The sequence below is a fragment of the Choloepus didactylus genome, chromosome 19, assembly GCF_015220235.1.
Source record: "Choloepus didactylus isolate mChoDid1 chromosome 19, mChoDid1.pri, whole genome shotgun sequence".
NCBI lineage: Eukaryota > Metazoa > Chordata > Mammalia > Pilosa > Megalonychidae > Choloepus > Choloepus didactylus.
The window spans coordinates 52018129-52045616 of NC_051325.1; the positions used below are offsets into that span (position 1 = coordinate 52018129).

The 27488-nt window shown below is 47.8% G+C and overlaps 1 protein-coding gene across 2 annotated transcripts in view; it reads right to left on the reverse strand.

The window, feature by feature from the left end:
* The window catches only part of PREX1 (phosphatidylinositol-3,4,5-trisphosphate dependent Rac exchange factor 1), a 199354-nt gene that overhangs the window by 69114 nt on the left and 102752 nt on the right, over positions 1-27488 (reverse strand). For both annotated transcript variants that reach the window (XM_037811068.1, XM_037811067.1), the window contains exons 6-7: positions 14434-14595; positions 3448-3581 (exon numbers count right to left, since the gene is read on the reverse strand). In XM_037811068.1, coding sequence (XP_037666996.1) covers positions 3448-3581; positions 14434-14595 — 296 coding nt within the window. The remainder of the gene's footprint in view (positions 1-3447; positions 3582-14433; positions 14596-27488) is intronic.

The window sequence follows — 27488 nt, forward strand, 5'->3', positions numbered from 1 at the left end:
AGGGCGCGAGGACAGGGCCCTGTGGCGCAAGCGTGCCTGCCGTCTTTCAAGGAGCTGCCAGGACACGGGTGTGGCCGGAGCCGAGTGGCGAGGGGAGGATGGGGGCAGCTGAGGGCAGAGCGGCCACATGGCCACCCCCTGCAGGGCCTGTGGGCCCTGGTGAGCACTCAGCTGTTCCTCTGTGAGAAATGGCAGCGGGGCAGGGTTGGAGCAGAGGGATAACACGATCTGTCTTGTGTTTTAAAAGACTCTCCGCCAGCTGGAGGTGGAGGCTGGGAGGAAAGAAGGAACCCTGAGAGGCAACGACGGCAATAATCGAGGTAAGGGGGGATGACTGTGTCTGAGTATGTATAACACACACATATACATAGATACATATGTGTGTGCATATTCACATCTTTGTAAACTTACTAGAATATAAAATCCACACAGAAAAAAATGCCCGGAGAAATAACTGGCTCAATTAATTTTTACAAAGTGAACACATCTGCGTAAACATTCTAGCATCTCAGAAGCCCCCTTGTGCTCCCTTCTAGTCTCTATCCTCCTCCCCAAGGTAATGACTCTCCTGACATCTAACCCTCTAGACTCCTTCTGCCTGTTTTTTAACTTGACATAACGGAATCACGCGGTGTGTGCTCCTTCATGTCCAGCTGACATGCATCCTCTTGTTGGCTGCAGCCACAGTGATGACATTGGGTTGTTTCCAGTTTGGTGCTTCTATGAACGTTCTTACATGTGTCTTGGGCAGAACATATGTGCACATTTCTTTGGGTTACATACCTGGGAGAGGAACTGCTGAATTAACGAGGAATGGGCATGACCAGCTTTAGCAGATACTGCCAAGCTGTTTTCCAAAATAGTCGTACCAATTTACACACACCCAGGAGCGCAGGGGAGTTCCAGTTGCTTCACAGCCTCCATGACTGGTATTTTATAGCTCATTTTGTCTACTCTGCTATATAGCAGTATCTCATTAAAATTTTAATTTGTATTCCCCTGATGAGTATTAAGTTGAACACCTCTGCATGCTCCCTGGCTCTCTAGATATCTTCTTTTGTGAAACAACTGGCCCTTGCCCATTTTTCCGTTGGACTGTCTTTTCCTTAATGATTTATAGCAGGGTTGACAAACTTTTTCCATAAAGGGCCAGAAAGTAAACATTTTCAGCTGTGCCAGCCATATGGTCTCCAGCACAACTTCTCTACCCTGCCCTTGTGGCACAAAAGTAGCCACAGACAATACATAAACAAATAGGTGTGGCTGTGCTCCAGTGAAACTTTACAAAAGCAGGTGAAGGGCCAAACTGGCTTACAGAATTTCTTTAAGTATTCTAGATATGAGTCCTTTATTCGTTACAAGGATTGCAAAGAACTTCTCCAGTCTGTGGCTTGCCTTTTTACACTCTTCATATTGTCTTTTGTCTTAATTTTAACATATCTAATTTATCTATTTTTTAGTTAGTAATAGTGCTTTTTTGTTCTATTTAAGAAATCATTGCTTACTCCAAGGTCATGAAGCTATCATCCCTTGTTTTCTTCTACAGCTTTATTATTTTTACCTTTTACATTCACATCTAGGATCTAGCTGAAATTGATTTTTGTGTATGGTGTGAGGTAGGGCTCAAGATTCATTGGTTCTCCCAATGGATCTAGAACCAACCATGCACCATTCATTGAAATGCATTGTTGTGCTTTTGTCAAAATTAAAATGACTGCTTATAGGTGGGTCAACTTCCATACTCACCATTCTATTCCAATACTCTGTTTTTATACCAATACCATGCTGTCTTAATTACTGCAACGATAGAGTAATCCTTGGCATCTGGTAAGAAAAGTCCTTCTCTTTCATAATTATATTGGCTGTTTTTGTCCCTTTAAGGAGTTTCATAAAAATTTTATAATCACTTATCATTTACACGCACACCCCAAACACACAGAACCCCACCCGGAATTTTTATGGAATTGCATTGATGTTCTGGACAAATTTTGACAACAGAATGGAAAGAACCTGCTAGTGAGGTGGATGTGGGGGAAGGCAAGTCCAAAGCAAGGCTGACTATGATTTTGGCCTGAGCTCCTGGGTAAATGGTGGTGCTATTTACTAAGAATGAAGACGACGAGACAAGGAAGAAGTCTGGAGCAGAAGTTAAGATGAAAAATGAAGAGTCCTGTTTTAGACACAATTTAAGTAAGAGCTGAGTGAAGATATATATTTCTTTTATTTTGCACACCATGTACACAAAGCATTATTCCAGCCCTGTTACATGTATTATCTTACTTAATCTACATAAACAACCTCATGAGATGGGAACTATTTTCATACCCATTTAACAGATGAGAAAACCAAGGCACAAAGAATGGACATGACTTGCCCAAGGTCACACAGCTAGTAAGCAGCAGAACCATTACGTGCTACTACCTCTAAGACACTAAGCAGGCAGCTGAGATATATGAGACTTAGCTCTTCTGGGCCTCAGTTTCCCCTTTTATAGAACGGGAGGGGGGTTAAAAGCCCCCCTTCTACTTCTGACATCCAAGGAACCTGAGTTTGAATTAAACCAGAACTGCTCTGAATCAGAGACCGCCTCTGACTCATGTCCCGGACGGGTGGTGCCCTGCATGAACCAGGCAAAGACCAAACACAGCTGGCAGACACCTAGCAGCTTCAGGCATATCCTGTAGCCATGTCAGAGTCAGGCCTGGAGTTCTATCCACCATTGCCCAACCCTGGGACCTCTTGGAGCCTGGCCCTCCGGCTCCCTATCCAGAGACAGGAATGCTAGCCGCCTGCCAGCTCTCTCAGGAGACAGATGGGCCCTTTCCCTCCAGCCAGCCTAGCTCAGCTGCAGAACTGAGGCAGGGGGTGACCTTAAAAGAGCTAATGAAGGCCGCAGAGAAGGCCCTAGAGGCCCCCCAGGAACCCAGTGCAATCTGAATTCGCTCTGCACCTGCACAGGTGAAACGTCCCAGAGGAGGAAGGGCCTGCACCAGAGTCGCCAATGGCTGAGCAAGCGCCGCCAAAAGTTGGGAGCAGGTCATAGAAGCCTGAAGGGACACTCTGTTTTCAAAACCCCAGTGTTCTGGGAAAAGTGCCTGCTTCAACAGCCCAGGGTGTGGTGGCAGTGATGGGCTGGGATGGATGTTGGCAGCTGACTTGAAACTGCCAAAGGAGGACTCTTGGGATGGCTCTGGAGAGAACAGGGAGGAAGCAAGGAGGAAGGAGAAGGGGGCATTGGCGGGGGCTAGAGGACATGGAGACAGAAACAGGCAGACCTAAAGGAGTGGACAGGAATGAAGCAGCAAACAGGAAAGAGAGATGCTGAACTGGCCACTTAGGAGGGGAAAGGAGGAGACCAAGGCCTCTAACACAAAGGACCGAGCCCCAGATCAGGGCTAGACCCAATGCCCACCTCCTAGCCCACCCCTGGCTGATCCAGCAACTCACCTGGATTTCCGCTTGCAGTAGACGAGGAGGTTGTCAAAAAGGAAGAAGGCTCTCTCCTGGATGTTGCCTGCAGAGATTTTTAACAACGTCCCTTGCAGGAGGAGCTGGGTGCAGATGTCTGTGAGGTTGGAGCCCTGAGAGAGCAATGAGGGTGAGCAGGGCATGAGGCAGCAAATCCAGGAGAGCACTTGGAATATCCCCTTCCTTCCCCAGAGACTGAATGTATCACTGGCTCCCTCTGTGCTACCCCAAATCCAAATGCACCACTGTGGGCAAATCTGTCAGCAGACAGAAAATGCATACAGTCTGATCAGTGGCCTCCACCTGCTGAGAGTGCCAGAATAATCCTAGGAAAAGCATATCGATCTGGCCTTTGCATAGAAGAGGGGCTTGGGGCTCAGGGAGCTGGAGTGACCTGCCCACTGACTGAGCTCACAGCAGGCCCGAAGGGGTGTCTGTGTTAGGGTTTCTTTTGGTTTTTGTTTGGTGCAGGGAGAGGGATGACATTGCCCTCCCCCATTTTATTTATTTATATCTTCACTTGTCATTATATCTCCCCCAGAGAATGCCACTTCCACAAGGAAGGGCCTTTACCAAGCATTTGCCATCATATTCCCAGCACCTGCAACACCGACTGGTGTCCGACAAATGCTTGTTGAGTGGCTGATGCACGCCACGTGAGCACCAGTAGGGGCAGGATTCTATGCACATACACTCTGGCCAAGGATGCGAGGGTGGCTTGGAAAACTACACTAAGTGGCAGGGGGTGTCGACAACTAAGACACGAATGCACATGAAGTTTAGCGAACTCCAGGGCAGTTCAGGGTTGGGTGAGGCATCGGGAGGAGTGAGATGGCCTCAGAAGACAGCTAAGATGAAGAGGCTGCAGGGAGGGATCAGGGACAGCCCAGGCTGGGAGCTCTGGAAGGACTGGGGCAGGGGCACAGAAACCCCAAAGTGCTGAGAGATGAGAGGCTGGAAAAGACCTAAGAGGGCACGGAATTCCCATGGAGGCAGTCTGCCGGCTGACCCCAGATCCAAGCCTGGCTTCTTTCACAGGATGCAGTTTGGCTGGCACTTGGCTGTCCAAACAGAGAGCAGGCCTCCCAGCCTCCCTTGCACCAGGCTCAGCCGGTGACTGATATTGCCAATGTGCCCACTTCCACAACTCTTCTTTGAAAGAAAATTGCTCCCGTCCTCCTCTCTCTTGCCTCTGTCCCCAGGCTGGAAGAGGACCATGGTTTTGGTGGACACATCTGCAGGTGGTGGAGCAAGGCGTTGAAAGGAAGCTGGGTCCTGACAGAGCAAAGCTGCCCGCGCCCCACCTCTGCTCTGCTATCAACAAACACGTACTTTAATGCACAAGATTAGAATGTATTTAGGCCCAAGGAATATATGCAAAATATTATGTTCTCAGGGTGACTGATTTGAAGGGGCTGCAGGCTGCATCGAAGGGAGGTACAAAGAGACATGATCTTGTCCCGACCTAGAAATGAACTCGGGGAAGAGAAAAGAATGGTTGGTAAGAATCTCCTTCCCCAAACACTCAACACCCAGAACTAACAAGAAGTTCATACTCCAGTGAGGTTTGCTGACTCAGTTATTTCTGGGACCCAAAAAGGGGAACTGGTTTTGGCAACTCAGAAGTCACACTGTCTGCTAACTGCCATTATGCACTGCTGTTAGACCTGGTCTGTGCCCACAGCCCAGCCAGGCACAGCAAACCCATTAGCCCCAATAATGCCAGAGCCACCTCAGAGGCCCATCAGGGTCTTGGGCAACCAGAGCTGTGCCACCCAGGGCTGGAGCCCCCACCCGGTAACAGAAAACACAGTGCTCAGCTCAGCTGGGGTTCAGGAGGATGTGGGTGCACACACGCTGCAGACAAATCTCTGCAGCGAGGTGGTGAGTGTCCTGTCTTTGGAGAAGTCCAAGCCACTGGGTGGCCCTCTGGCACCCACCGTACATCAGGACAGGCTCTCAAACTTGAGCGTGCCCCACAGTCACCCGGAAGGCTTGTGAAAACAATCTGCTGGGTCCCACCCCCACGGCTTCCGATTCAGTGGGTCAGAGATGAGGCCCAGAATCTGCATTTCCAACCAGTCCCCAGGTGATGCTAATGCTACCAGTCCAGGGACCACACTTTAAGAACCACTCCTGTAGAAGATTCCATGAGTTTAGAGTCCCAAAGGGTTCTGATTCTGTTTTTAATCTGGGGCTCTCTACACACCTGCCTCCCATCACATTTTTCTTCAATACATGTGACGTGAGCTAAATCTCACAGTCACACCCTGAGTTCCACGAGAGCAGGACCAGTCCCCCTCAGATTCCTTGTCAAATCCCTCCACCGCTTGAAATCCTCCAGAGACTTCTCACCTCACTACGACTTACAAGATTTTTCGCGGTGCGGACACTGGTGACCTCCCTGACCTCGTCTTCTACCACCCGCTCCCTCGCTCACTCTGCCCTGGACATTCAAGTTTCTTTCAGTCCTTCAAACATGCCAAGCTCCCTCCTGGCTCTGGGGCTTTGTACCTGCTGTTCCTCAGCCAGGACGCTCTTTCCCATGTATGGACGTGGCTCCCTCCAGCCCTCCTGCCTCTGCCCTAATGTTCCCACTCTGTTCATATCTGTTCACATCTGCCTCCCCCTCTAGAAGGGTCAGCTCCGTGTGCCCTCTGTCTCAGCCCCACAGTCTGCCCAGTGCCCAGCATACCGAAGGCTCTCATCTAATATCTATTAATATATAAAAACAAAATTAATGGGACAAACTCAATATATGGTAGCCATATGCCAGGAACTCTTTGTGTATTTCCCACACATATTTTTTCTGGACCTCTCAACAATCCTGGGAGAAAGGGGTTTCCATACACTTTTGACAGATGGGGAAACCGAGTCTCAGAGCGGGACAGCTGGAAAATAACAGAACCAGATCTAAAAGGCAGATCAGCTTGCGCACTGCACCTGGAAGTGTTGGGTTCTTAATGTTTCTCTCCTGAACTCTCTGAGAAGGTCCTGGAGGTTACTGCCTGCCGTGAGCAGAAAGCTAAGAAACCCACAGAGAGGGAAACAGGATGGAGGGGATGGCAAGGGGTCCCAGCTGCAGAGAAGCCCCTGCTCAGTCCAGAAGGTGGGGAGGGGGCAGCTTCAGGTCCGGCAGAGGCAGCAGGAGCCCACAGAGTTGGAAGGCCCCGAGTTCCCTTTCATTCAAAACACAAGTATTTCCCAAGCACATTCCATGTGCCAGGCCCTGTGCCCAGCACTGGGGACCCAGCACTGAGCAAAAAGACACAAAGTCCCTATTGTCATGGAGGAGGTACTCCCACACGGGAGGCAGACTCCAGCCAGTCACTAAGTGCAAAAGTGAAACGTCCCTACCCTGATCAATAAGGCACAGTGAGATGCTTCAGGCTGCATCCTCCCACAGAAGCTCTGAACAATCAGCAAGAACATCCGGCAGAAACATCTTTCTCAAACCTCCAGAAAACACAATTAAAGGACTTCAGTAACAGGGAGAGACCCGAATCAAGAAAAAGGGGATGTAAAAGCAGTAGGATCTCATGGCACCCTGGCTGGGCCCCCTCAACACCCCTCACCAGCTCGCATGGAGCCGGCCTGTGCTCCTAGGGCAGGTCCCTGGTCCCAGTTCCAGAGGGAGCAGAGTAACCCTGCTGCACACACTGGGAGCACATATGTCGGGCCCACTCTGTCTGATGGTGGCCTGAGGCACACGTCATCCAGAACGTGCCCTGCATGTGGAAAGCGCCTCACAGAGCCCTCCTATAGAACACCATGGGAAAACAGTCCAGCCGTGCTGCCTGGGGCGAGGGATTGCTGGCTGCAGGACATGCAGAGCAGTGCCTGGGACGCTGAGGAAGCTGCTTTCTAGGGAAGAGGGGACATTTGTAACCATGTAGACGGGGAATTCCTAGGGCCACATGCATGCCCAGAAGAGGCACATGCCCAAAAGCATCAGGGAGGCCCTACGCTTTGGCCTGGAGCTATTCTCTAAACATATCGTATGGATAAGCCCCGAAAGGCTTGCAAGGATCAATCTGCAAAGACTGGGAAAGGTGTTTTCCATGTTTTCTTTTTTTTTTTTGTTATGATATTGGTACTCAAGGAATACTGTATCATAACACTAGCTAGATACAAGCTTAAGGAAAAGGCATCTCAGAACCTAAATTCCAGCAATAACATAATAAAATATCACAATGTCCAGGTTTCAGCAAGATTACAAAACATACAAAGAAACAGGAAATGGTGGCCCAGGCAAATAAGAAAATTAAAGCATTTAGAAACCATGAATGAGGAGGCTTAGACCTGGGACATACCAGATTAAGACTTTTTTTTTTAAACGATCCTAAACATGCTCAAAGAGCTAAAGAAAAAAATGGATAAAGAACTAAAGGAAATCAGGAAAACAAAAGATGAACACAAAAAAATATCCCTAGAGAGATGGAAATTATGAAAAGGATCCAAACAGCTGAAGGCAACAGTAACAAATTAAAAATTCCCTAGAGGAGTTCAACATTAGATTGGAGTTGGCAGAACGAAGAATCAGAACTTAAAGATAAAACCATTGAAATCATCCTGGCCAAGGAACCAAAAGAAAAAAGAATGAAGAAAAGTGAACAGAGGCTGAGGAACCTGTGGGACACCATCAAGCATACCAATATACGCCTATGGGAGTTCCAGAAGGAGAAGAAAGAAAGGGACAGAGAGAACATTCAAAGAAATAATGGCTGAAAATTTCCCAAATTTAACAAAAATCATGAATATACACATCCAAGATATTCAACAAGCTCCAAACAGGATAAATCTAGTAGACCCACACTGTGGCATATTATAATCAAAGTGTCGAATGCCAAAGAGAACTCTGAAAGCTGCAAGAGAGAAGCAAAGTGTCCCATACAAGAGAGCCTCAATAAGATTAAGCGCCAATTTCTCATCAGAAACCATGGAAACAAGTAGGCAGTGGAAAGACATATTTAAAATGCTGAAAGCAAAAAATTGCCAAACTAGAATTCTATATCCAGCAAAACTGTCTTTCAAAAATGAGGGTGAGATTAAGACATTCCAGATAAACAAAAGCTGAGGGAGTTCATCACCACTAGACCTGATCTATAATAGATGCTAAAGTGTGTTCTGCAGGTTGAAAGGAAAGGCAATAGATAATAGATTGAACCCACATGAAAAATAAAGATGGGTAAATATTAACACCAGTACTACTGTATTTTTGGTGTGTAACTCCACTTTTTTCTTCCTAGAGGATCTGTAAGGCAAATGTACAGAATGTAATGATGAATCAGCAGTTTGGGACCAATAATGTATAAACACAAAATTTGTGACAAGAACTACATAAGGGTGGGAGGACAGAGGGTTATAGGAACACAGTTTGTGTAGCCATTAAAGTTAAGGTGGTATCTAAGCAAAAAAATTGTGTTATAGATGCAGAACGTTAAATTTAAGTTTCGTGGTGACTACCGAGAAAATTCAGAAGATGCGCAAGCTCACAGAGACATAAATTAGAGTACAGGTGCAGGAGGGCAGGGAGAATGGGGAGTTAACGCATAATAGGTGCAAGGTTTCTGCATGGGGAGATGGGGAAATTTTAGTAATAGAAAGTGGTGAGGGGTCTCAACAGTGTAAATATGAGAAATCCCACTGAATGGCACGCCTGGGAGTGGTTGAAATGGGAAAGTTTATGTTGTATAAATGGTCCCACAATTTAAACAAAAAAAGGAAAAGCAACTAAACAGACAATGACAATTGAGGGTAATACATGATCCTGGACATTATCTAATAAGGGAGGAGAAAAGGCTTCGAAGGGGCATTTGGGGGACATATTTAAAAATTGAAATCTAGACTGTAAGCTTCATATCAGTGTTAAATCTCTTGAACTTGATAACTGCATTTACGGTGACGTAAGGGAATAGCCTTGTTCATAGGAAATGTACATGGCAGTACCAAGTATTCAACAAGCATCACTTATACAACCTACACCCAAGAAAATGAACTGATAGACAGACTGATGGATGGATAGACAGATGGATTGACAGACTGATGGGTAGATAAAACGTGACAGCAAATGTGGCTAAATTTTACAGGTGGTGGTTCTGGGATCTGAGCGCATAGGGGTACGCTGGCGTTCTTTGCATGGGGTTTGTATTATTTTTTTAACAGTCCTGTAAGTTTGAAAATATTTCAAAACAAAACGTTAAAAAATAGCAAGCTCTAATAGAGCCTGAGCAGACGAGGGGGCTACTTCCATCGGGATGGCCAGGGAAGGCCTCTCTGCGGAGGTGACATCTGAACTGAGATCTCTTTGACAAGATGGCGCCAGCCAAGTGAAGAAACGGAGAACAAAGTTCTTGGCAAAGGAGAAGGACAGTGAGTGCAAAGGCCCTGAGGCAGGAGCAAGCTTGGTTTGCTGGTGGGACAGAAAGCAGAGTCTGGTAAGTTAGGAAAAAGTGAAGCAAATATAATTGGAAAGGGGGGCAGGGAGCAGCCCAAAGGGCTCTGGGCCCCACAAAGGCACCTGGATTGGATTCCAAGAGCAATGGGAGTTTTGAACAAGGGAGTGATGTGAATCTGATTCATGTTTCAAAGGATTAATTAGCTCTGTATTAGAAAATAAAGATTTTTGGCTAATAGAGACTCTTGGCCTCCTGCACCAGGCCCCAGGGCTTCCTTCCACCCAGCATCCTCACAAACAGGGCGAGTGTGACTCCCCAGGGGATGCAGCTCCATCAATGGCCCCTGTACCAGCTCTGGATGGACAGCGGTTCAGGATGTCCCCTGCTCAAGACCAACTGCCTCCCTGCTCTCCTTGCTTTGCCCCAATCACGCCCACCCCCCAGCCCTTCAGGCTCCAAAGGGAATACTCCAAAACTGCTTCTATGTCTGAATCTGGTGGCTGGCCCAGCTGCAGCCCCCTGATCCCAAGGTCACACTGCCCCGGACGTGAACCCCAGTGCTGAGGCTGTCTCAGGGACAGCGGCAGGAAGCAGTAGCACTCGACTCAGGAAGCCGCCTCCCCCGCCTTGGCCAAGGACCACCCAGCAAACTGCGTCTGAACTGCCAAGCACGCTCCAGGGTGTGGCCCTTCACCCGGCCCTGCTGAGAAAGCCAAGATCAGGTGCACAGGGAAAAGGTTGAGCACCAAGGCGTCCACAGTCAGGGCTAGAGACCGCATTCCAAGTAACACAGACTCATTCAAGTTGAAGAGTAACATTCAGAGAAGATAACAAAATCTCAAACACACATAGGGCTCACCATGTGCCAGATACTATTCAAAATACCTCATACAAACTCAGTTAATCACTATGACAGCCCTCATTTTACAGACAAGGAAACTGAGGCACAGAGGCGTACACTGACTTGTCCAAGGTCACATAGCTAGGAAGTGAGCAAACTGGGATTTGAACCCAAACTAGCTGGCCCCACTCCCCTACCCTCTAACCACTTCCCTAGGCCACCTCTTACGAGACAGCCTGAAGATCGTCCTACACAATCATTAGTCTAGAGCAGGGGTCTCCAAGGGATGGTAGGAAGAAAATATGAGAACTTCTAGTTTTAGCCTTTTTTAAAGGACTTTATGTTTCCTCACCCCCATTTCCTTCTTTCCCCTCGTGGGTAAGTAGTTGAGCCCGGGCTTAGAACCCGCGAGAGGGGCTCACCCCATTTCTTAATGAACACATTTGATTGTTGTGAGCCTCACAAGAAAGTCCACAGGGCTTGAATCCGTGAGTGTCCCTCCACAGGGAGGTTGGCCCACATTGAGTGGGAGCTTTCAGTTGAAGCTAATTATGCTGTTTTCACCTGAAAAATAGGAAAGAAATGCTGCTTTGCTGGCACAGCTCCTCCTGATATCTGAGCATCTCCTTGGAGCTTTACATGAATCTCCCCACCAAACCCCAACGTGGCCACCAAGGTGGGTACTGCCATTTTCCAGACTTTCTAGATGAGGAAACGGAGGCAAAAGAATCCCTCCTGCAGAGGGGATTGACCAGTTCACTTACTTCCAAGATAATACATATTCCTTGTGCTTGGCGGAAAGAATTTATGGATTAGCTTATCTGGTTTTGACTAAACCGGCCCTCCAGACAAAAGAGGGCAAGTGGTTTACAAAGATCTTGCAGAGAAACCAGGGACTGGAGATAGCACAAACAATGTAAGCCAACCAAACTGCAGGAAAGTGGCTAAGAGCCCCCTGCTCCAAGTAGAAGGGGCTTCTCAGCCATCTTTCAAGACAGAGATGAATACCCTCTAATCAGATCAGGCAAGAGGTCAACAAAAAGATTAGAAATTACCAAAAAGAGCATCTGAAATAGGGATCTGCAACCAAGAACTTCCCACTAAGAACCACACACTAAGTCATACAGTTTCTTGAAGTTGTAACTACTGAGAGCATGAAGTCATGGCAATTAATTTGACCTTTAAACATTATTTCACTAGATAGAACCTATTATTTTCAAAAGCTGCCTTGAGGATCAAACTGTATTTAAAAACCTTTCTATTGCACATGAAGCCATTTTACATTTTCTTAAAGAACATTTGCATTCCACACCTCATTTATCCTCAAAAGGACAGCAGGAAATATACTTGGAGACATTACCAAGACTAAATAAAATAAGGAAAAATGAGGTCAAGAGAGCAGGACAAACCTGCCCAAGGCAGAGCAGTCAGTAAATTACAGAGCTGTGCCTCAAAACTGAGTCCCTGTGCCTCAGTTTCCTCATCTATAGAATGGGGATAATAATAGTGCCTCCCTCATAATGCTGGAAGCTTGTAATAGGTGCTCAATAATTGCCAGCAATTCTTATTCCAAGTCTTATTCCAGAAACAGTGGTAAAAATAAGGACCATCATGTTCTCAAATTATACATTTTCAGGGTCAGATAGGGCCCTAAACAAACCCTTAGTTCTTTTCCCTAGACTCTTACCGGAAGGAGTTATCTGGAAACTACTACTGCTGCACTGGCTGCCAAGGAGCTTGCACAACATCCCTTCCACAGAGGGCCACGTGAGAAATTTCTTTTCTGAGTTCCAGGAAACTCTCTGTCTCCCAGAAAAATTGCTCTACTTCTTCCTCTTTTTGACAATAAATATTAGGTAACTTTTATGTGCTGCTCTTTTTACCCTGGCTGCCAGGAAGCTCAGAATCCAAACAGACAGATGCTTAAATGAATTGACTCTACTTACTCTAGCTACATTGCTGGAAGTGGTCATGTGACCCAGCTGTAGCCAATGAGGTGAGAGGGGAAACCTCCCTGGGGTTTCTGGGAAAGGTTTTCCTCCACTGGTGAGAGCTCCCTCTCACTGCCCTGGCCATGCCCACCTGCTGCTTTTGAACACACAATCCCTGGAGTTGCTGCCATCTTGGAACCATGAGGGGAAGGCCAAGAGGGCTGTAAGATACCAAATTAGAGCTCTGACATCGTGAGGCTGGGATGAGAGATCTTAGAGAACACATCCTAACTGACACATCTGAGAATCAGAAAGTTTGCGGTTGTTAAAAAACAGAAATCCAGCCATATAGTTTAAGCATAAAGGAATGAGGCACTTAATCACTGTGGGGGGGCTAGAGGAGCCAGGAACGTAGGCCAGGGCACCCAGAAAACTGACAACACTGCAGAACTGGCACACCAGGGGAGCTACTGCCTCTGCCAGTTGAGAAAAGGGAGACTCAGGGCTGATGCTCCAGGGAAACGCCACCATAGCTGCTGCCTCAATTGTCGGCTGCAAAAAAAAAAAAAAAAAAAAGCCAGCCCCACCTGCCAGATGCATGCCCATTAAAAAAAAAAAGATGCCCATGCCGTCTCAACACCCAGGAAGCTGGAACCCAGGATCTCTGCTAATGCAGTCATAGAAAGCCAAACATGTCCATAGCTGTGTTTTGCTGCAAAAACAGCAGAAGGGTAAGCCTCCACCTCACATTCCAAGTTTCTAGCAACTGCATCCAATTTTGCCCAAAACCCAAATCATATCCCAAACCTGAGCTGCAAGGGAGCCTGGGTAACTGCAGCTCTTTGCTCTCCAGCCTCAGCAAGAGGAGGGCAGGATGCATGACAAGTGCCAATCCACAATACTCACCTCTTCCCTGACCACAGGCCCCTCTCCTCTCTGCAGCCAAACCCGCAACCTCACGGCAATACAGTTACACATCTAGGATTCCCCAACAAAGAGAAAAGAAGTGGAAATTCTGAATACAGCAAGTGTCTACAAAGGCCTAGCAAATCCAAAGGGTCAAAGGTTATAATTCCGAGTAGAACCTCTGTTTCAGAGTCTTTTCTCCTTGGTCTAATCTCCCAATTTCCAGTTGTATTTGCTCTGATAATTGGTTTTTAATTTATTCTGATTTTCCTATTTCATTCTACAGACTCATAGGGAATCCCTAATAATCCAAGGAAGAGGTGGGGGTTTAAACAAATAAATTACATCCAATCAGAAGGTCTCAAGAATCCCATCCCCTGACAATCATAATGACAGCAAAATCAATACTTACTACGAGAGTACCTATTGGGTGCCAGGCAAAGATGAGCACAGTGAAGTTCAGAGAACTTAAGACATTTGCCCACTCACCCAGCAGGGAGAGTGTCCAAGCCAGAATTCAACTCCTAGAGTGAACACACTTGACTGCTACCCTCAACCTTGGGGTTAAAAGCTCAAAGTCATGGAACCCAGGCAGGTAAGGCCATGCAGGAATGCATGTGACTGGGGACATAATGGAGAGTGGTGGGGACTGAGGAGAACTGGGGGAAATGAGGTCCCAGTCTTACTGAGTTCTCAAGAGCAATTCAAAATCTGCATTTTTATATGGACTTAATTGGAAAATAATTCAACGACTTTTTACAAACATTGTGGAGGCCACACAAAATGCACTGCAGGCCACAGCTGGTGCCCAGGCCACCCACTCTTGCCCGCTGCTGTGTGCCACCTGGGCCCTCTCCAGCCCAGGAGGCCCCTCCTGCCTCGTACAGACCTCCCAGCCTTCGATGTGGGACTGCAGCTGCTCCAGGGCCTCCAGCTTCTCCATCTGCCGCTTGGTCTCGTTGATGTTGGAACAGACGGTCTTCATGGCCTGCAGGGCGCTCTGGACTGCAGGGTGGTCCGGGTGCTTGCCGGGGGTCCTCTTGGCCAGCTCCTGGGGTGGGAGGACAGGAATGAAAGACATCAACCCAAGGGGGACCAAACATGACCTCCAGATCACCTGGCCTGGAGCCAAATCCCAGCTCTGTCACATACAAGTCGAGTAATCAGGGGCTGGGAATCATCATTCATTCATTCATTCATTCATTCAGTAAATATCTGCTGAGCACCCCCTCCCTGGCAGGCACTGTTCTAGAGCCTCAGGTATACTATGTTCTAATGAATGAGGTGGTACGAAATAATAAAAAATCAAGGATATAAGACAATGTCAGGCCATGATAAATGCTATTAAGACAAACTGAGGGGAGAGGAGGTTTGGGGCAGGGAGGTGTTTTTTCAAACAGGGAGGTCAGGGAAGGCTCTCTATGGAGGTGACTTTGAGCAGAGATCTAGTTGAAGCAAAGGAAAGGGACTTGCAAAAATCTGGGGGGAGAGTGTGCCAGGTATAGGGAGCTGCAAATGCAAAGTGCCTGAGGTGGGAGCATATGATGTATGTGATGGGGAACAGTGAGGTGGTCCCGGTGGCTGGAGTGGGGTAAACAAAAGAGCAACAGAGAGACAGAGGAGAGAGGGAGGCAGGGAGGGAGAGAGGCAGGCAAGGGAAGGAGGAGGTCAGAGAAGTGGCAACAGCTACTGCCCACCCCAGGCCCAATTTCTCATCTGTAAAATGGGTATAAAAAAATACCTCTGCCTTTTGGCAGTTCCTCAAGAACTAAACATGGACTTTCCATATGATCTAGCAATTCCACTCCCAGGTATATACCCAAGAGAACTGAAAGCAGGGACCAAACAGACACTGTATATCAATGTTCATAGCAGCTTTATTTCCAATAGCCAAAAGGTAAACAACCTAAGAGTCCATCAACAGATGAATGGATAACCAAATTGTGTACATATAAGCAAAAGAATACCATTCAGTGGTAAAAAGAATGACGTACTAATACATGTGACAACACAGATGAACCCTGAAAACACTATGCGGCGTGAAATAAGCCAGACCCAAGAGGACAAGTCTGGATGATTCCACTTATATGAGGGATCTAGAAGAGGCAAAGTCATAGAGACAGAGAGCAGGATGATGGCTCCCAGGGCTGAGGGAAGGGAGGAGGGAGAGTTATTGCTTCATGGATACAAAGTTTCTGCTTGCAGTGACGAAAATGTTCTGGAAATCAATAGTAGTGAAAGTTACACAACAATGTCAATGTAACTTAATGGCACTAAATTGTAGACTTAAAATGGTTAAAATGGTTTTATGTTATGTACATTTTACCACGATTTTTTAAATGTAAAAAAAAAAAAAAAAAAAAGCCCCTACTTCCCCAGGACATGGGCCAGACAGGACAGGCTCTGAACTAGAAGGATTTCAGCCTCTCAATAAGTACACTGAGAAAGGAACTAAGAGGAAGGGATTAGCTCAGCCTCAAGGTATCGGGGAAGATTTCTCAGGCAAATCACCCAACCACCAGTCTGCCAGACTTTTGCCCAGAACCATGCCAGCACAGATAAGTTGTCCTAATCAGCTGACTCAGACACAGGCCTAACGGTTCTAGGCTCTCCGCACTGCCTCAACATCACAGATAACGTCCCTGCAGATACTACACTCTCTTGTGACAGTTGTAAACACGGACAAACGTGGGTTCAAGGCCTGGCTCTGCCAGTCACCCCTCCAGTCTGAGCTGCAGCTTCATCACCTGAAAACCAGAGTTGATGATGATGATGATGATGATGGCATGATGATGGTAATAGCATGATGTGGCAGCAGCTAACGCCTGTTGAGCTTATGAGGGAGGCTCTATTATTATCATTCCATCTCACAGATGAGGATACAGGCACAGTGAGACAGCCCTGGATCACAGAGAGATAAGGGGAAGGACAGGGATTTGAACCCAGACCACCTGGTTCTAGGTCATAGTTATGAGGAAGAGTAAATCAGACTGTGCAGGAAAAGTAGCCAGCACCTGAGACTACGTGATATATGCTGGCTGTCACCATTCTAGCTGCTGCCCAGCAAGTGCATGCTAACCAGCACTTGAGCACCAATTTCCCATGAAGAGTGCTGTTCCAAGTGCTCCCTGCAGAAAACCAACTTGAAAACCTCCCCTCTCTGTCTAGTTACTTCATTTCTGCCCTGCATAAAAATGGACAACCTCTTCTCTGAAGAGCAGGTCCTAACGGTCCAGAGGTCCCAAAGTTCTACAACAACCAGGGCTCTGGGGTTTGCTGTGCTCCAGCCAGGTGCCCAGGAAGCCAGGCGGGGAGGAGATGGGCCCCTGCTCTCTGGCCAATCCAACAATTGAGCTGGGGAGGACACTTCTATGGGGAAAAGGAGAGGAAACCAGACAGCAGCCAAATACAGTAATAATGCACATGATAAATCACAGAAGGGGAAAGACGGTGTGATCCGAAGCAAGCTGGAAAGCCTTCAAGGAGGAAGTGAGATGAAGGCAGGCAGGACACAGAGGGCAGAGCTCTGTCAAGGAGAGGAAGAATTCCAACTCATTCATCACTCAACAAATATTGTCTGAGCAACTAATCTGTGGCCTGAGCACCAGGGAAGGGGCAGAGAACAAGACAGCCCTCAGGGAGGACAATCTAGAGGGAAACAGTTAATAATTAACAAGTACTACTGTTAGCAATAATAATAAGAGCCAATATTTAGTGAGCACTAGCTTCCTGGTCAAGCTCACTTAATCTTCACATCAATTCTGGAAGTAGATATTGTTATTATCCCCATTTGACAGAGGTGAAAACTGAGGCACAAAGAGGTCAGTTCACCTGCCCAAGGTCACACAGCTAGTAAGTGGTAGATTTGAGCCCAATTAGTCTGACTCCAGAGTTTCTGCTCTGAACCTCTGCACTATTAATAAACTCAGACAGTTAAACAGGAATACGTAACTCTCAAATAAACACGTAATTTATATTACAAATGCAATGATGAAAAACAAGGCAGGTGAAGGGACAGAGAGCAAGGGAGATGCGGTGGTCAGGGACACTCCCTCTGAGGAGAAGGGCTGCCGAGTGGAGACTTGAATGAAGTGAGGGCATGGCCTGTACAAGCATCGGGGGGAACAATACTCAGGAAAGAGAAGAGCACAAGCAAAGGCCCTGAGGCAGCGACAACGAGCACGGAGGCCGGTGAGGCTGCAGCAGAGAGGACATAAAGCAGAGGGACAGGAAGTGAGGTCGGACACGCAGACTGAGGCCAGGTCAACGTAAAGCCATGGTGGGGCTGGGGTGGTGTGAACTGAAAATCACATTCTTAAAGCTAATCCATTCCTGCAACTGTAAGCCTATTTTCAGTAGGTTTTCATGAGGTTACTTCAGTTAAGGTGTAAGCTAGGGTGGGTCTCAGTCTTCTTACTGGGGTCCTTTATACACGAGATGAACAAGGAGAGAGACCAAAGCAAGAAGCTGAAAGCAAGGAAACCCAGAAGAGAAGGGAGAGACCAGCAGACGTCGCCATGTGCTTGCCATGTGACAGAGCAGCCAGGATCGCCAGCAGCTGGTCTTGGCAAAGAAAGCATTGCCTGATGATGCCTTGATTTGGATTTTTCTCAGTCTAAAAACTAAAACCTTGTGAGCTAATCAATTCCCATTGTTAAAGCCAATGCATTTCATGGTATCTGCTTTGAGCAGCTTAGCAAACTAAAACACGGGGTCTTTGGGTTTCATCCCAAGTGCATGGGGGGACAGTGCGGTTCTGTGAGCTGAGGCCTGGCACCATCAAATTTACCCTTTCAAGGATCCCTCTGACTACTGAGTGGAGGATGCACTGGAGAGAACGTAACATGAAGAAGCAGAAAGACCAATTCACAGCTACCGCAGATGCTCTGGAGAGAGATGACGGTGGCTTGGACCAGGAAGCTTTGTGCCTCATTCACTCATTCCTTCACTGAGGCCTCCCATGTACTCTGCCCCAGACTGGGAGCTCTGCTGGGGACAGAAGACACAAACACTGCCCAAGCCCTCCTAGAGCTGACAGCCTACCTGGAGGTGTGTCCATGGATAGAAAGTACAATAGAAGACAGCAACCTATGGTCAGAATTCAGTTCATGTCCCAAAATGAGTGGTTTTGAGCTTCTGGACCTCTGTCAAGCCAGCCAAAGCCCAAGAGGTGAGTATGGGGAGCTAGCGCCCTGTTTCCTCCCAGTAAGCAGGGCCAGGTTGGTGGGGTCCTCCCAACCCATATCCATTACCCCTTCTAAAGCAGGTGTCAAACTACAGTCTGGGAACCAAATCCAGGCCACCATCTGTTTTTATAAATAAAGTTTTATTGGAGCACAGATATCCTCATTCATTTGCATATTATCTATAGTTGCTTTCGCACTATATTGGCAGAGTGGAGCAGTGACCATGTGGCTGCAATGCCGAAAATATTTACTGTCTAGTCCTTTAAAGGAAAAGTCTGTTGAGCCCTCGCCAAGCTCAGCTGAGCACAAGCTCACCCAGAAAAAAGACAACATCCCCAGCCTCCCCGGACACTAGGTTCCAGCCAATGGGATGTGGGCAGAAGTGATGTGTGCGGCATTCATTTCCCTTTCCCTTTTCCCTCCTCCCTCAGGCTGGAATGCGGACATGGTGTGAGCATCGGAGACCCTGGTCCTGGTTTTGAGGGCTACACCCCAGTATGGAGCCACCACATTAGCCCAGTCTGCCTACTTATATGTTGTTTAAGCTGCTATTATTTGGGGTCTCTGTCACTGTAGCTAAAATATACCCTAATCCTAAAGGGACCCTGGACCCCGTGTAGGGATATATCTTGAGATAAATTCTCAGTGAAACTGTGTTCCTCCTTCTGCTTGCCTTCCTCAGCTTGGCCATCTTGCAATGCAGGGAATGAATTGACTTACAACCACAACCCTACGAAGCAGTCGTGTGCTCAGGTATCACACTGCTGAGTGGCAGAGCCAAATTCTGAACCCACACGGTCCAGCTCCAGAGCTCCCACACTTACCCTCTATTCCTGGTTCCTCCAGCCTGTGTCCCTGGGATCCTGCTTCCTCCCACCTCCTCCCAACAAGCGGGAAGCCCCCATCTCTCCCATGGCCGAAGCCAGTCCACACCCTGGGAGGGGCTGTACCCACACCTGCTTGTCCCAAATGCCTGGAAGTTGGAATTTCAACGATCCTCCAAGGGGTTCCCTGTGGAGCTGCCAACACTCAGCAGTCAATAAAAAGGAGAAAAAGCTTATTCCTCTTTTCTGTCCAGCTGCCCCCACCTCTATCCCTGCCCCAACCCAGTGATGGAAGTGGGGAAGTGAAACCAAGCAAGGCCATCTGCCAGGCCAAACTTGCAGGGGAAGTGCTGGGCTTGGTGTCTTGGTCCAGAGCAGAGGGTGGGCTCAACTCCGCCGAGCTCCACAAACAGGGGAGGCTTCAGTTCTTCACCCCCACACCTCCCCAAAACCTGAGGGCATGGCTGCCTCCAGGCTTTGCCCCTGCTGTTCCACCCCCTCTTTGGGAACACTCCTTCTCTGTATTAAAGAGGCAGGGTGGTACTGACCTAAGGGAAGACATGGAGACCACCGGAATAAAACCGCGAGTCCAGAAATACACTCTCATAAGTACGTTTATGGTCAAGTGATTTTTTGACAAGGCTGCCAAAACCATTAAATCTGGAAATAATAGTACTTTCAACAAATAGTGCTGGGCCAACTGGATATCCACATGTAAAAGAAGGAAGTTGAACCCCTTTCCTCACATCATACACAAAAATTAACTCAAAATGGATCACAGACTTAAAATTAAGAGCTCAAACTATAAAACTGTTAGAAGAAAATATAGGAGTAAATCTTCATGACCTTGGGTTAGGCAAAGCCTTCTTAGACGGGACACCAAAAGCTCAAGGAACTAAAGAAAAATAGCTAAACCAAACTTGCTCAAAATTTAAAACGTTTGTGCTTCAAGAAAGTGAAAAGGCAATGCAGAGAATGGGAGAAAACAGTGCAAATTATACAGCTGGTAAGGACCTATGTTCAGAATATACAAAGAGTTCTTACAACTGAGCAAGAAAATGACAATTCAATTAAAAAAAAACAGGAAAAGGATTTGAGTTGGCAATTGTCCAAAGAAGATACACAAATGGTCAATAAGCACATGAAAAGATGTGCAACATCATCAGGATTAGGGAAATGCAAATTAAAACCACAATAAGATACCACTTCACAACAACCAGGATCACAGCCATAATCAAAAAGACAAACAATAACAAGTGGTGGCAAGGCTCAGGAGAAACTGGAACTTTCGTGTATTGCAGGTGAGAATGAAAAATGGTGCAGTCATTTTGGAAAATGGTTTGGCAATTCCCTGATGACACATGGATCAAGCCATACCTGAAGTCAACTATCCTTGTACTTTTCAGTTACATGAGCCTATTTATTATACACTTATTTCAAGGAGCTGAAAACTGTTCAAGCTAGTTTTCACTTCCTTGATTTTGAAAGATCCCCTAAGGCTGCACAATCCCAGAGACCCACAAGGACTCAGAATCCCAAAGGTGTCCCTGTCAATCTCAGACAAGCAGCAAAATAAGGGAACCATCACAGCCAATGGGAGCTTGAGCTGCACTAGCAGGGATCTACTGTGCACAGGAGGGATGGAGAAGTCTTCTGCCTGATTTAGGAATGAACGCACCATTTTCAGTAAGTTAGAACACAGTCTGATTCATAGGAGAGAGACTGTGGTTTTGAAAAACTTGGAATCCAGATCCAAAGTGGAACAACTACATGAACCAAGAGGGCTTGGTCCACAGAACAGCAGGTATGGAGGAAACCCAAGAGCTATTTCCAACCATCTTGGGAAGATTATATGACTATAGAAGCAGCCCACTGGATCTGTAAGATCCCAGTGGGTCAAGCATGAACTGATGCAGGAGGCAGATGTCTGCTAGAGTTGATCCACTGTTACACCAGTCAGAGCTTTCTCACAAGAAAGTGGGCCGGCCTTCTACGGTACTGAGTTCCCCAACACTCGTCCTTACCCTAGCTCGAGCAGCACATCAGAGCATGAAGCTGGAAAACCTTGTGGCCAAGGGAATGGGTTCTGGGGGAGAGGGAGGCATGAGTTGGAGCCACGGCTCCACTGCTTCTCAGCTGTGTGATCGTGCACCAGTGACCTCACCTCTCTGAGGCCAAGTTTGCATATCTTTAAAACAGGAATAGAAGGAGGAAAGCAAAAGCATCTGCCTTTGGGGGAGATGGCTGGAAAGATGCAGCCTCTTTTCTCTGGGTGGCTGTGCTAGGTGGATACAGACCCGAGGTTGCTGTGAGGATCAAATGGAATGACGAATGTATGGGGTGATGAGGAATGATGATAAACAAAGAACAGTAAACAGCAGGGAGACTCAATGTATATCATCATCTTCATCGTCATATTATTTCCTTAGGAATAACAGCTCTTATTATTTCTGAATAATAATAATAATACTAAAAGTAGCAGTCATGGTAAAAATAGTACTAGCTAGCCTTTATTGAGTACTTAGTGTGTACCAGGCACTATTCTAAAAACTTTGAATGTATAAAGTTATTTCATTCTCAAATCATCCCAGTGAGGTAGGTACTATTATTGCCCCCACTTTACAGATGAGGAAACTGAGGCACAGAGAGGTCAAATCTGTCACCCAAGGCTGCTCAGACCTGGTAGATGTCATTTCTACAGGCCCCTCCAGAGACAGCAACAGGAGGAAATGAATTCCCCCATTAGAACACAAAACGTCTGGGCAGAGGCAGGGCTTAAGGATCCCTGAGAGAAACTGAGGGCTGAGAGTGGGCGGGGTGTGCCCAGAGCCTCCCTGGAAATCCGCAGCGGAAGCCCACGCACAGGCCAGGCTGGGTGACCTTTCCCAGCATCCGGCCCCTGAGCCCCACATGGTTTTGGCGAGCGGGGCCCGCGGTGAGGACTTCCTAGAAGAGAGGATGTCAGAGCGCAGGGTCTGGAGCTTCTGTGCAAGGCCTTATCTCCTCTGCACCTCTCCAAGCTCGCTCACCAAGAGGGTGCCCCTGCTTGGAGCAGCCCCATCTGGGCCAGAGTGAGGCCACAAGAGGCTCACAGGGAAATTTCCTACATATCTACCAGTTAAAATCATACTTTGAAAGATACTACCTTTTTGTATATACTTATACTTCATACTAAGGCAATACCTTTTTGTATATAAGCTATATTTCATAATTAGGAAATAACTGAAACTGTGGAATTGTAACCTGTAATATTCTTTGAAATTTGCTCTCTATTTGTTAAATTGCACTTGGAAAGTTACCACTTTTATGTATATTTATTATATTCTACAATAAAAAATAATGATTTAAAAAAAAAAAGAGGCTCACAGGGACAGCCTGGGCCACAGGGCCTCAAACTCTAAGCCAAACCAGGCAACAAACAAGCATGGCCATAGCAAGTTGCTCCTTTCTCACTCAGCCTTGCTTGAGGCCCAGAGAAGAGCTGGAAGAAGAACAAAGGGCCAGAGGAAGAGGAGGAGAAGGGAAAGAAAACTAGCAAGGAGGCAGAGAGGAAGGCAAGGAGGAAGGAGGGGGAACAGACTGTTTTCAGCCCCCTCTCGCAGGCCCTGGAGTCCAGGAGAGGCCTGGGACTGAGCCTGGTGGCCAGAGCCCTCCGGCCTCCCAGCCACAGCAACCGGCTCAAGGAGAGCTTGGGACCCCTGCTGATCTGATAAGTTTTGGGCCTGGGTCTTTGGGGGAGATGGCTGGAAAGATGCAGCCTCTTTTCTCTGGGTGGCTGTGCTAGGTGGATACACACCCGAGGCTGCTGGAGGCCAGTGCTGCCACCCTGGGAAGGAAACCTCCTGAGAATAAAGCTGACGCAGGAAAGTGGAGCCGGGAGATGGAACGAGACTGAGTCGATGGCTCATTTGAGCCCCTGGATGCAGCCACTCCTGAAGTCATCCCTATCCTGGCTCCATGCTATCTGTCATCATTGTCTTTTTTTTTTAAATCCAATTATCAAGTTTAAATGAGATTTTCAAAGTCATTAAAAAGTCATAGAAACAAGAAATTAGGATTTTGGTCACTGGCAAGCAGAAGCATAAGAAGATGAATCCAGGAAACCACAGTGTAAACACAACATTGGATTTGTTGCTTAAGAATGGGACAACACCCATCACTCACTGTGACAGGGTTGGTGGGAGGCCCTGAAGGAGGCACGGCCAAGAAAGGGCTGGAAAGCCAGGTTGTCTTCTCTACAAAGTCCTGAGGCTGAAAGCTGCTCAGCACACACAGGAAAGAGCCTGAGATGGTGAGGCTGGTGCAGGTTGGAGATGCTGGGGCAGCTGTGGGCAAGGTGTCAGCTCGCAACCCGAGAGGCAGGATGGAGGTGGGCACTGTGGTCAGGGGTGGGGGTGGGGGGAACAGGCACCGGGGCACGGGGGGCCACAGTGAAGAGACCTCTGACTTCCTGTGACTTCTCAGCAAAGACACATCCCCGGAAGAAAGGGAGCTTGTTTCATTATGTCAGAGTCAGAAGAGAGCTCTCTTTAGAGCTCTGGACCCAAAGTATCCAGAATAATATATAAAGAACTCCAGCAGATCAATACAAAAGAACAACTGTCCAACAGAAAACAGGCAAATGACGTGAAACGGCCACTCCCGTGAAATGCACCCACCTGCACTGCCTGGTCCAACCGTCTCCTCCTAGATCGCCAATGCCCCTCTTCACGCATCTCCCTGTCTCTACCTGCACCACCCCACACTCCAGTCTCCACACCCAGCCAGGAGGATTCCACTGAAACTAAATCAGGTCTTGCTCCCTTCTCTGCTCAAAACCTTTCCATGGTTCCCACCTCAATCAGAGAAAAGCCAAAGACCCCACAACGGACAGGCCCCATCACTGCTCTGATTTCTCCCTTGGTGGCCTCCGTGCTGATCCTGACACACCAAGCACACTCCTGCCTCAGGCCTTTGCACGTGCTGTTCCCTCTGCCTGGAACCCCTTCCCCGGGGTATCCACGTGGCCCCTCCCTCACCTCCTTTAGGTCTGTGCTCAAATGTCACCTTCATAATCCAGCCTCAGTCCACATGCCTAAATCACTCTTGGCTCTCACAAACCCTCTTAATCTGATATATTTTGCCCCACAGCACTCATCCCATTGAAACAAACATGTACATTTCCTATTTATTCATTTGTTATCTGTCTCCCTGACCAGAATGTCAGTTCCACGGGTTTGGGCTGTTCTTGTCCACTGATATATCTCCACCACCTAAAACAATGTCTGACTCATAATAGTTGCTCAATAAATATTTGTTGAATGAATGAATGACTTCAAAAACCTCAGACACTGCAGCACACACTGTGGCTCTCTCTTGGCGATAACTGGGAAAACTGAAGGGGATTTGCTAAGAGAATAAAGTTCTGCCTGTGTGATTCACTGTTTTTTTTTTTACATTGCCCTCTTCCCATCCCCAACCCACACGGCTTTTTCACATGTTACCTAAAATCCTCTGGGGAGCTGTGAGTGGGACATGACCCACCCTTGGGAAACGTGCCACTGCCCAAGAATTGCTCCCAACACCTGCCTGGCGATGGACCTCGGTTCATCCCTGGGGCACTGACCCCACCATCACCTCATTCCTGACCCACCAAGGACACAGAAGGAAGAACCAGATGGCGAAGTCCTCACACTGAGCTTCGGAGATGGGTGCATCACCCAGAGACGGGTGCACGAGGCACGGGAGATACAGGAGACACCGGGGGCTGTGCACTGACCTGACACATCTCCCTGGGCAGCCATTCCAGAAAAAAAGGAAAATTCCTGACACAAATCCACTGGAGCCACAATCCCAAAAGGACAGCTCTCAGGACAGCCCCACGAGGTCTGACCAACTCAATCAAGTCAATATTTGAAAAGTGGGAGCTTTCAGATAAAAGTTCCAACTTCCCAATTCAGTTGGCCACACTTGGGGCACATTTCCACACTCGTTCAACGGGGAATGGGGGGCATGGGCTGCATGCCAGGCACGGAGGCAACAGGAGTCAGCAAGACAGACCTAAATCCCTGCCCTGCGGGGCCGACGCTCTAAAGGGGTAGATGGAAAATCAGTCAGTTCACCACAAGTTACAGAATCTGAGGTAGTGAGAAGTGCCGTGGAGAAAAATAAAGCAGGGAGAGGGGACAGAGAACGGCAGGGGCTGCCCCCCTGGCCGGGGCGGTCAGCGAAGGCATCTCTGAGGAAAGGCCTGAGCAAGATCACGGAGGAGCCTCAGGCGATCGGGGTATCTCCCAAGCCCAGGAAACAGCAAGTGCAAGGGCTCTGAGGCAGGAACCTGTTTGCTGTGTTCAAAGAGCAGAAAGCAAGTGTGGCTCTTGCAGCACGAGGGTCAGAGACAGTCTGGTCTCCCCTCAGGCACCTGCCATCCAAGCAGATGAACACAAGGTCAGAGAAGAAACAAGGATCAGCTCACGTGGGGCCTTGTAGGAGGCAAGTGAGGAATTCAGATTTTACTGCGTGTGCGCGGGCAGCCTCTAAAGGGTTCTGAGTGGACAAGTGACATGAACTGACTTAGGATAAGGTGCTGAGTTGAGAACAGACTGGAGGGGGTGAGAACAGAAGCAGGAGGGCCCCTGGAAGCTGTGGCAGAGGCCCAGGAGAGAGCTGGAGGAGTTAAGAAAGGGCCAGACTCAGGAGAGAGTGTGAAGGTCAAGCCAACAAGATTTCCTAATGGATTCTATGGGGTTGACAGAGGAGCGCCAAAGACGGCGAGAGCAAACAGAAGGATGAAGCGGCCATTTGCTAAGATGGGAAAGACAGGAAGGGGGTGGGAAGGGAGACAGGTCTGGGGGGAGAGAAGAACCAAGCGTTTTGGATTGGACTTGACAGATATGAGACGCCTGTTAGATATTCAAGTGGAGAAGCTGAGTGGGCAGGAGGACATGCCTGGAGTTGAGGGAGGAGGTCCAGGCTGGAAGTCATCAGCATAGATGTGGGGTTTAAAGCCATGGAAACATCCACACAAAAACTCATACACAAATGTTCACAGCAGCATTATTCATAAAAGCCAAACAGTGGAAACAACCTAAATGCCCATCAAGTGATGAATGGATAAACAGAATGTGGTGTAACCACACAATGGAATATTATTTGGCCATAAAAAGAAATGAAGTATTGATTCGTGCTACAATGTGGATGAATCTTGAAAACATTATACTAAGTGGAAGACGGCAGTCACAAAAGGCCATATACAATACTGTATGGCTCCATTTATATGAAATGTGTAGAACAGGTAAATCCAAAGAGTCAGAAAGGAGTGGCTGACAAGGGCTGGGGGAGTTAGAGGAGAAATATGGAGTGACTGCAAATGGGGATGGGGTTTCTTTTGGGGGTGATGGAAATGTTCTAAAACTGATGGTGATGATGGTTGCACAACCCTGTGAGTAGACTAAAAAAAAAAAAAAAAAATCAAGTATTTAAAGGCTGCAGGAGTGAATGAGCCCACCAATGGAGCAAGTCAGGGTAGAGAAACAGCCCAAGGACAGAGCCCCGTGGCCCACCTACATATCCTTAGAGGTCTGGGAGTTGAGATACTGGCACTGGAGACTGAGAAGAAATGGGCAGAGGTAGGAGGCAAACAGGAAATAGTGGGCGCTGGGATGGCCACTGCCCTCCAGTTTGCCCCAGAACCACCTCTGCCCCCTGCCTGCCTCACTCACTTCCCTTACTTACCAGCTCCTCCCAGGGCCCTGTTCAAGGCTAGAAGCTCCAAGGGGCAGGGAGCATGTATCTTATCCATGACTGTGCAAGCAACTGGTGCACAGCAGGTGCCCCAACAAGTTTTGCGCTCCACCAGGAGAAAACTTAAAGGGTCAGAGACAGTCTGGTCTCCCCTCAGGCACCTGCCATCCAAGCATCAGGAAATCGCCCCAAACCTGAATCATTTCCCTGGA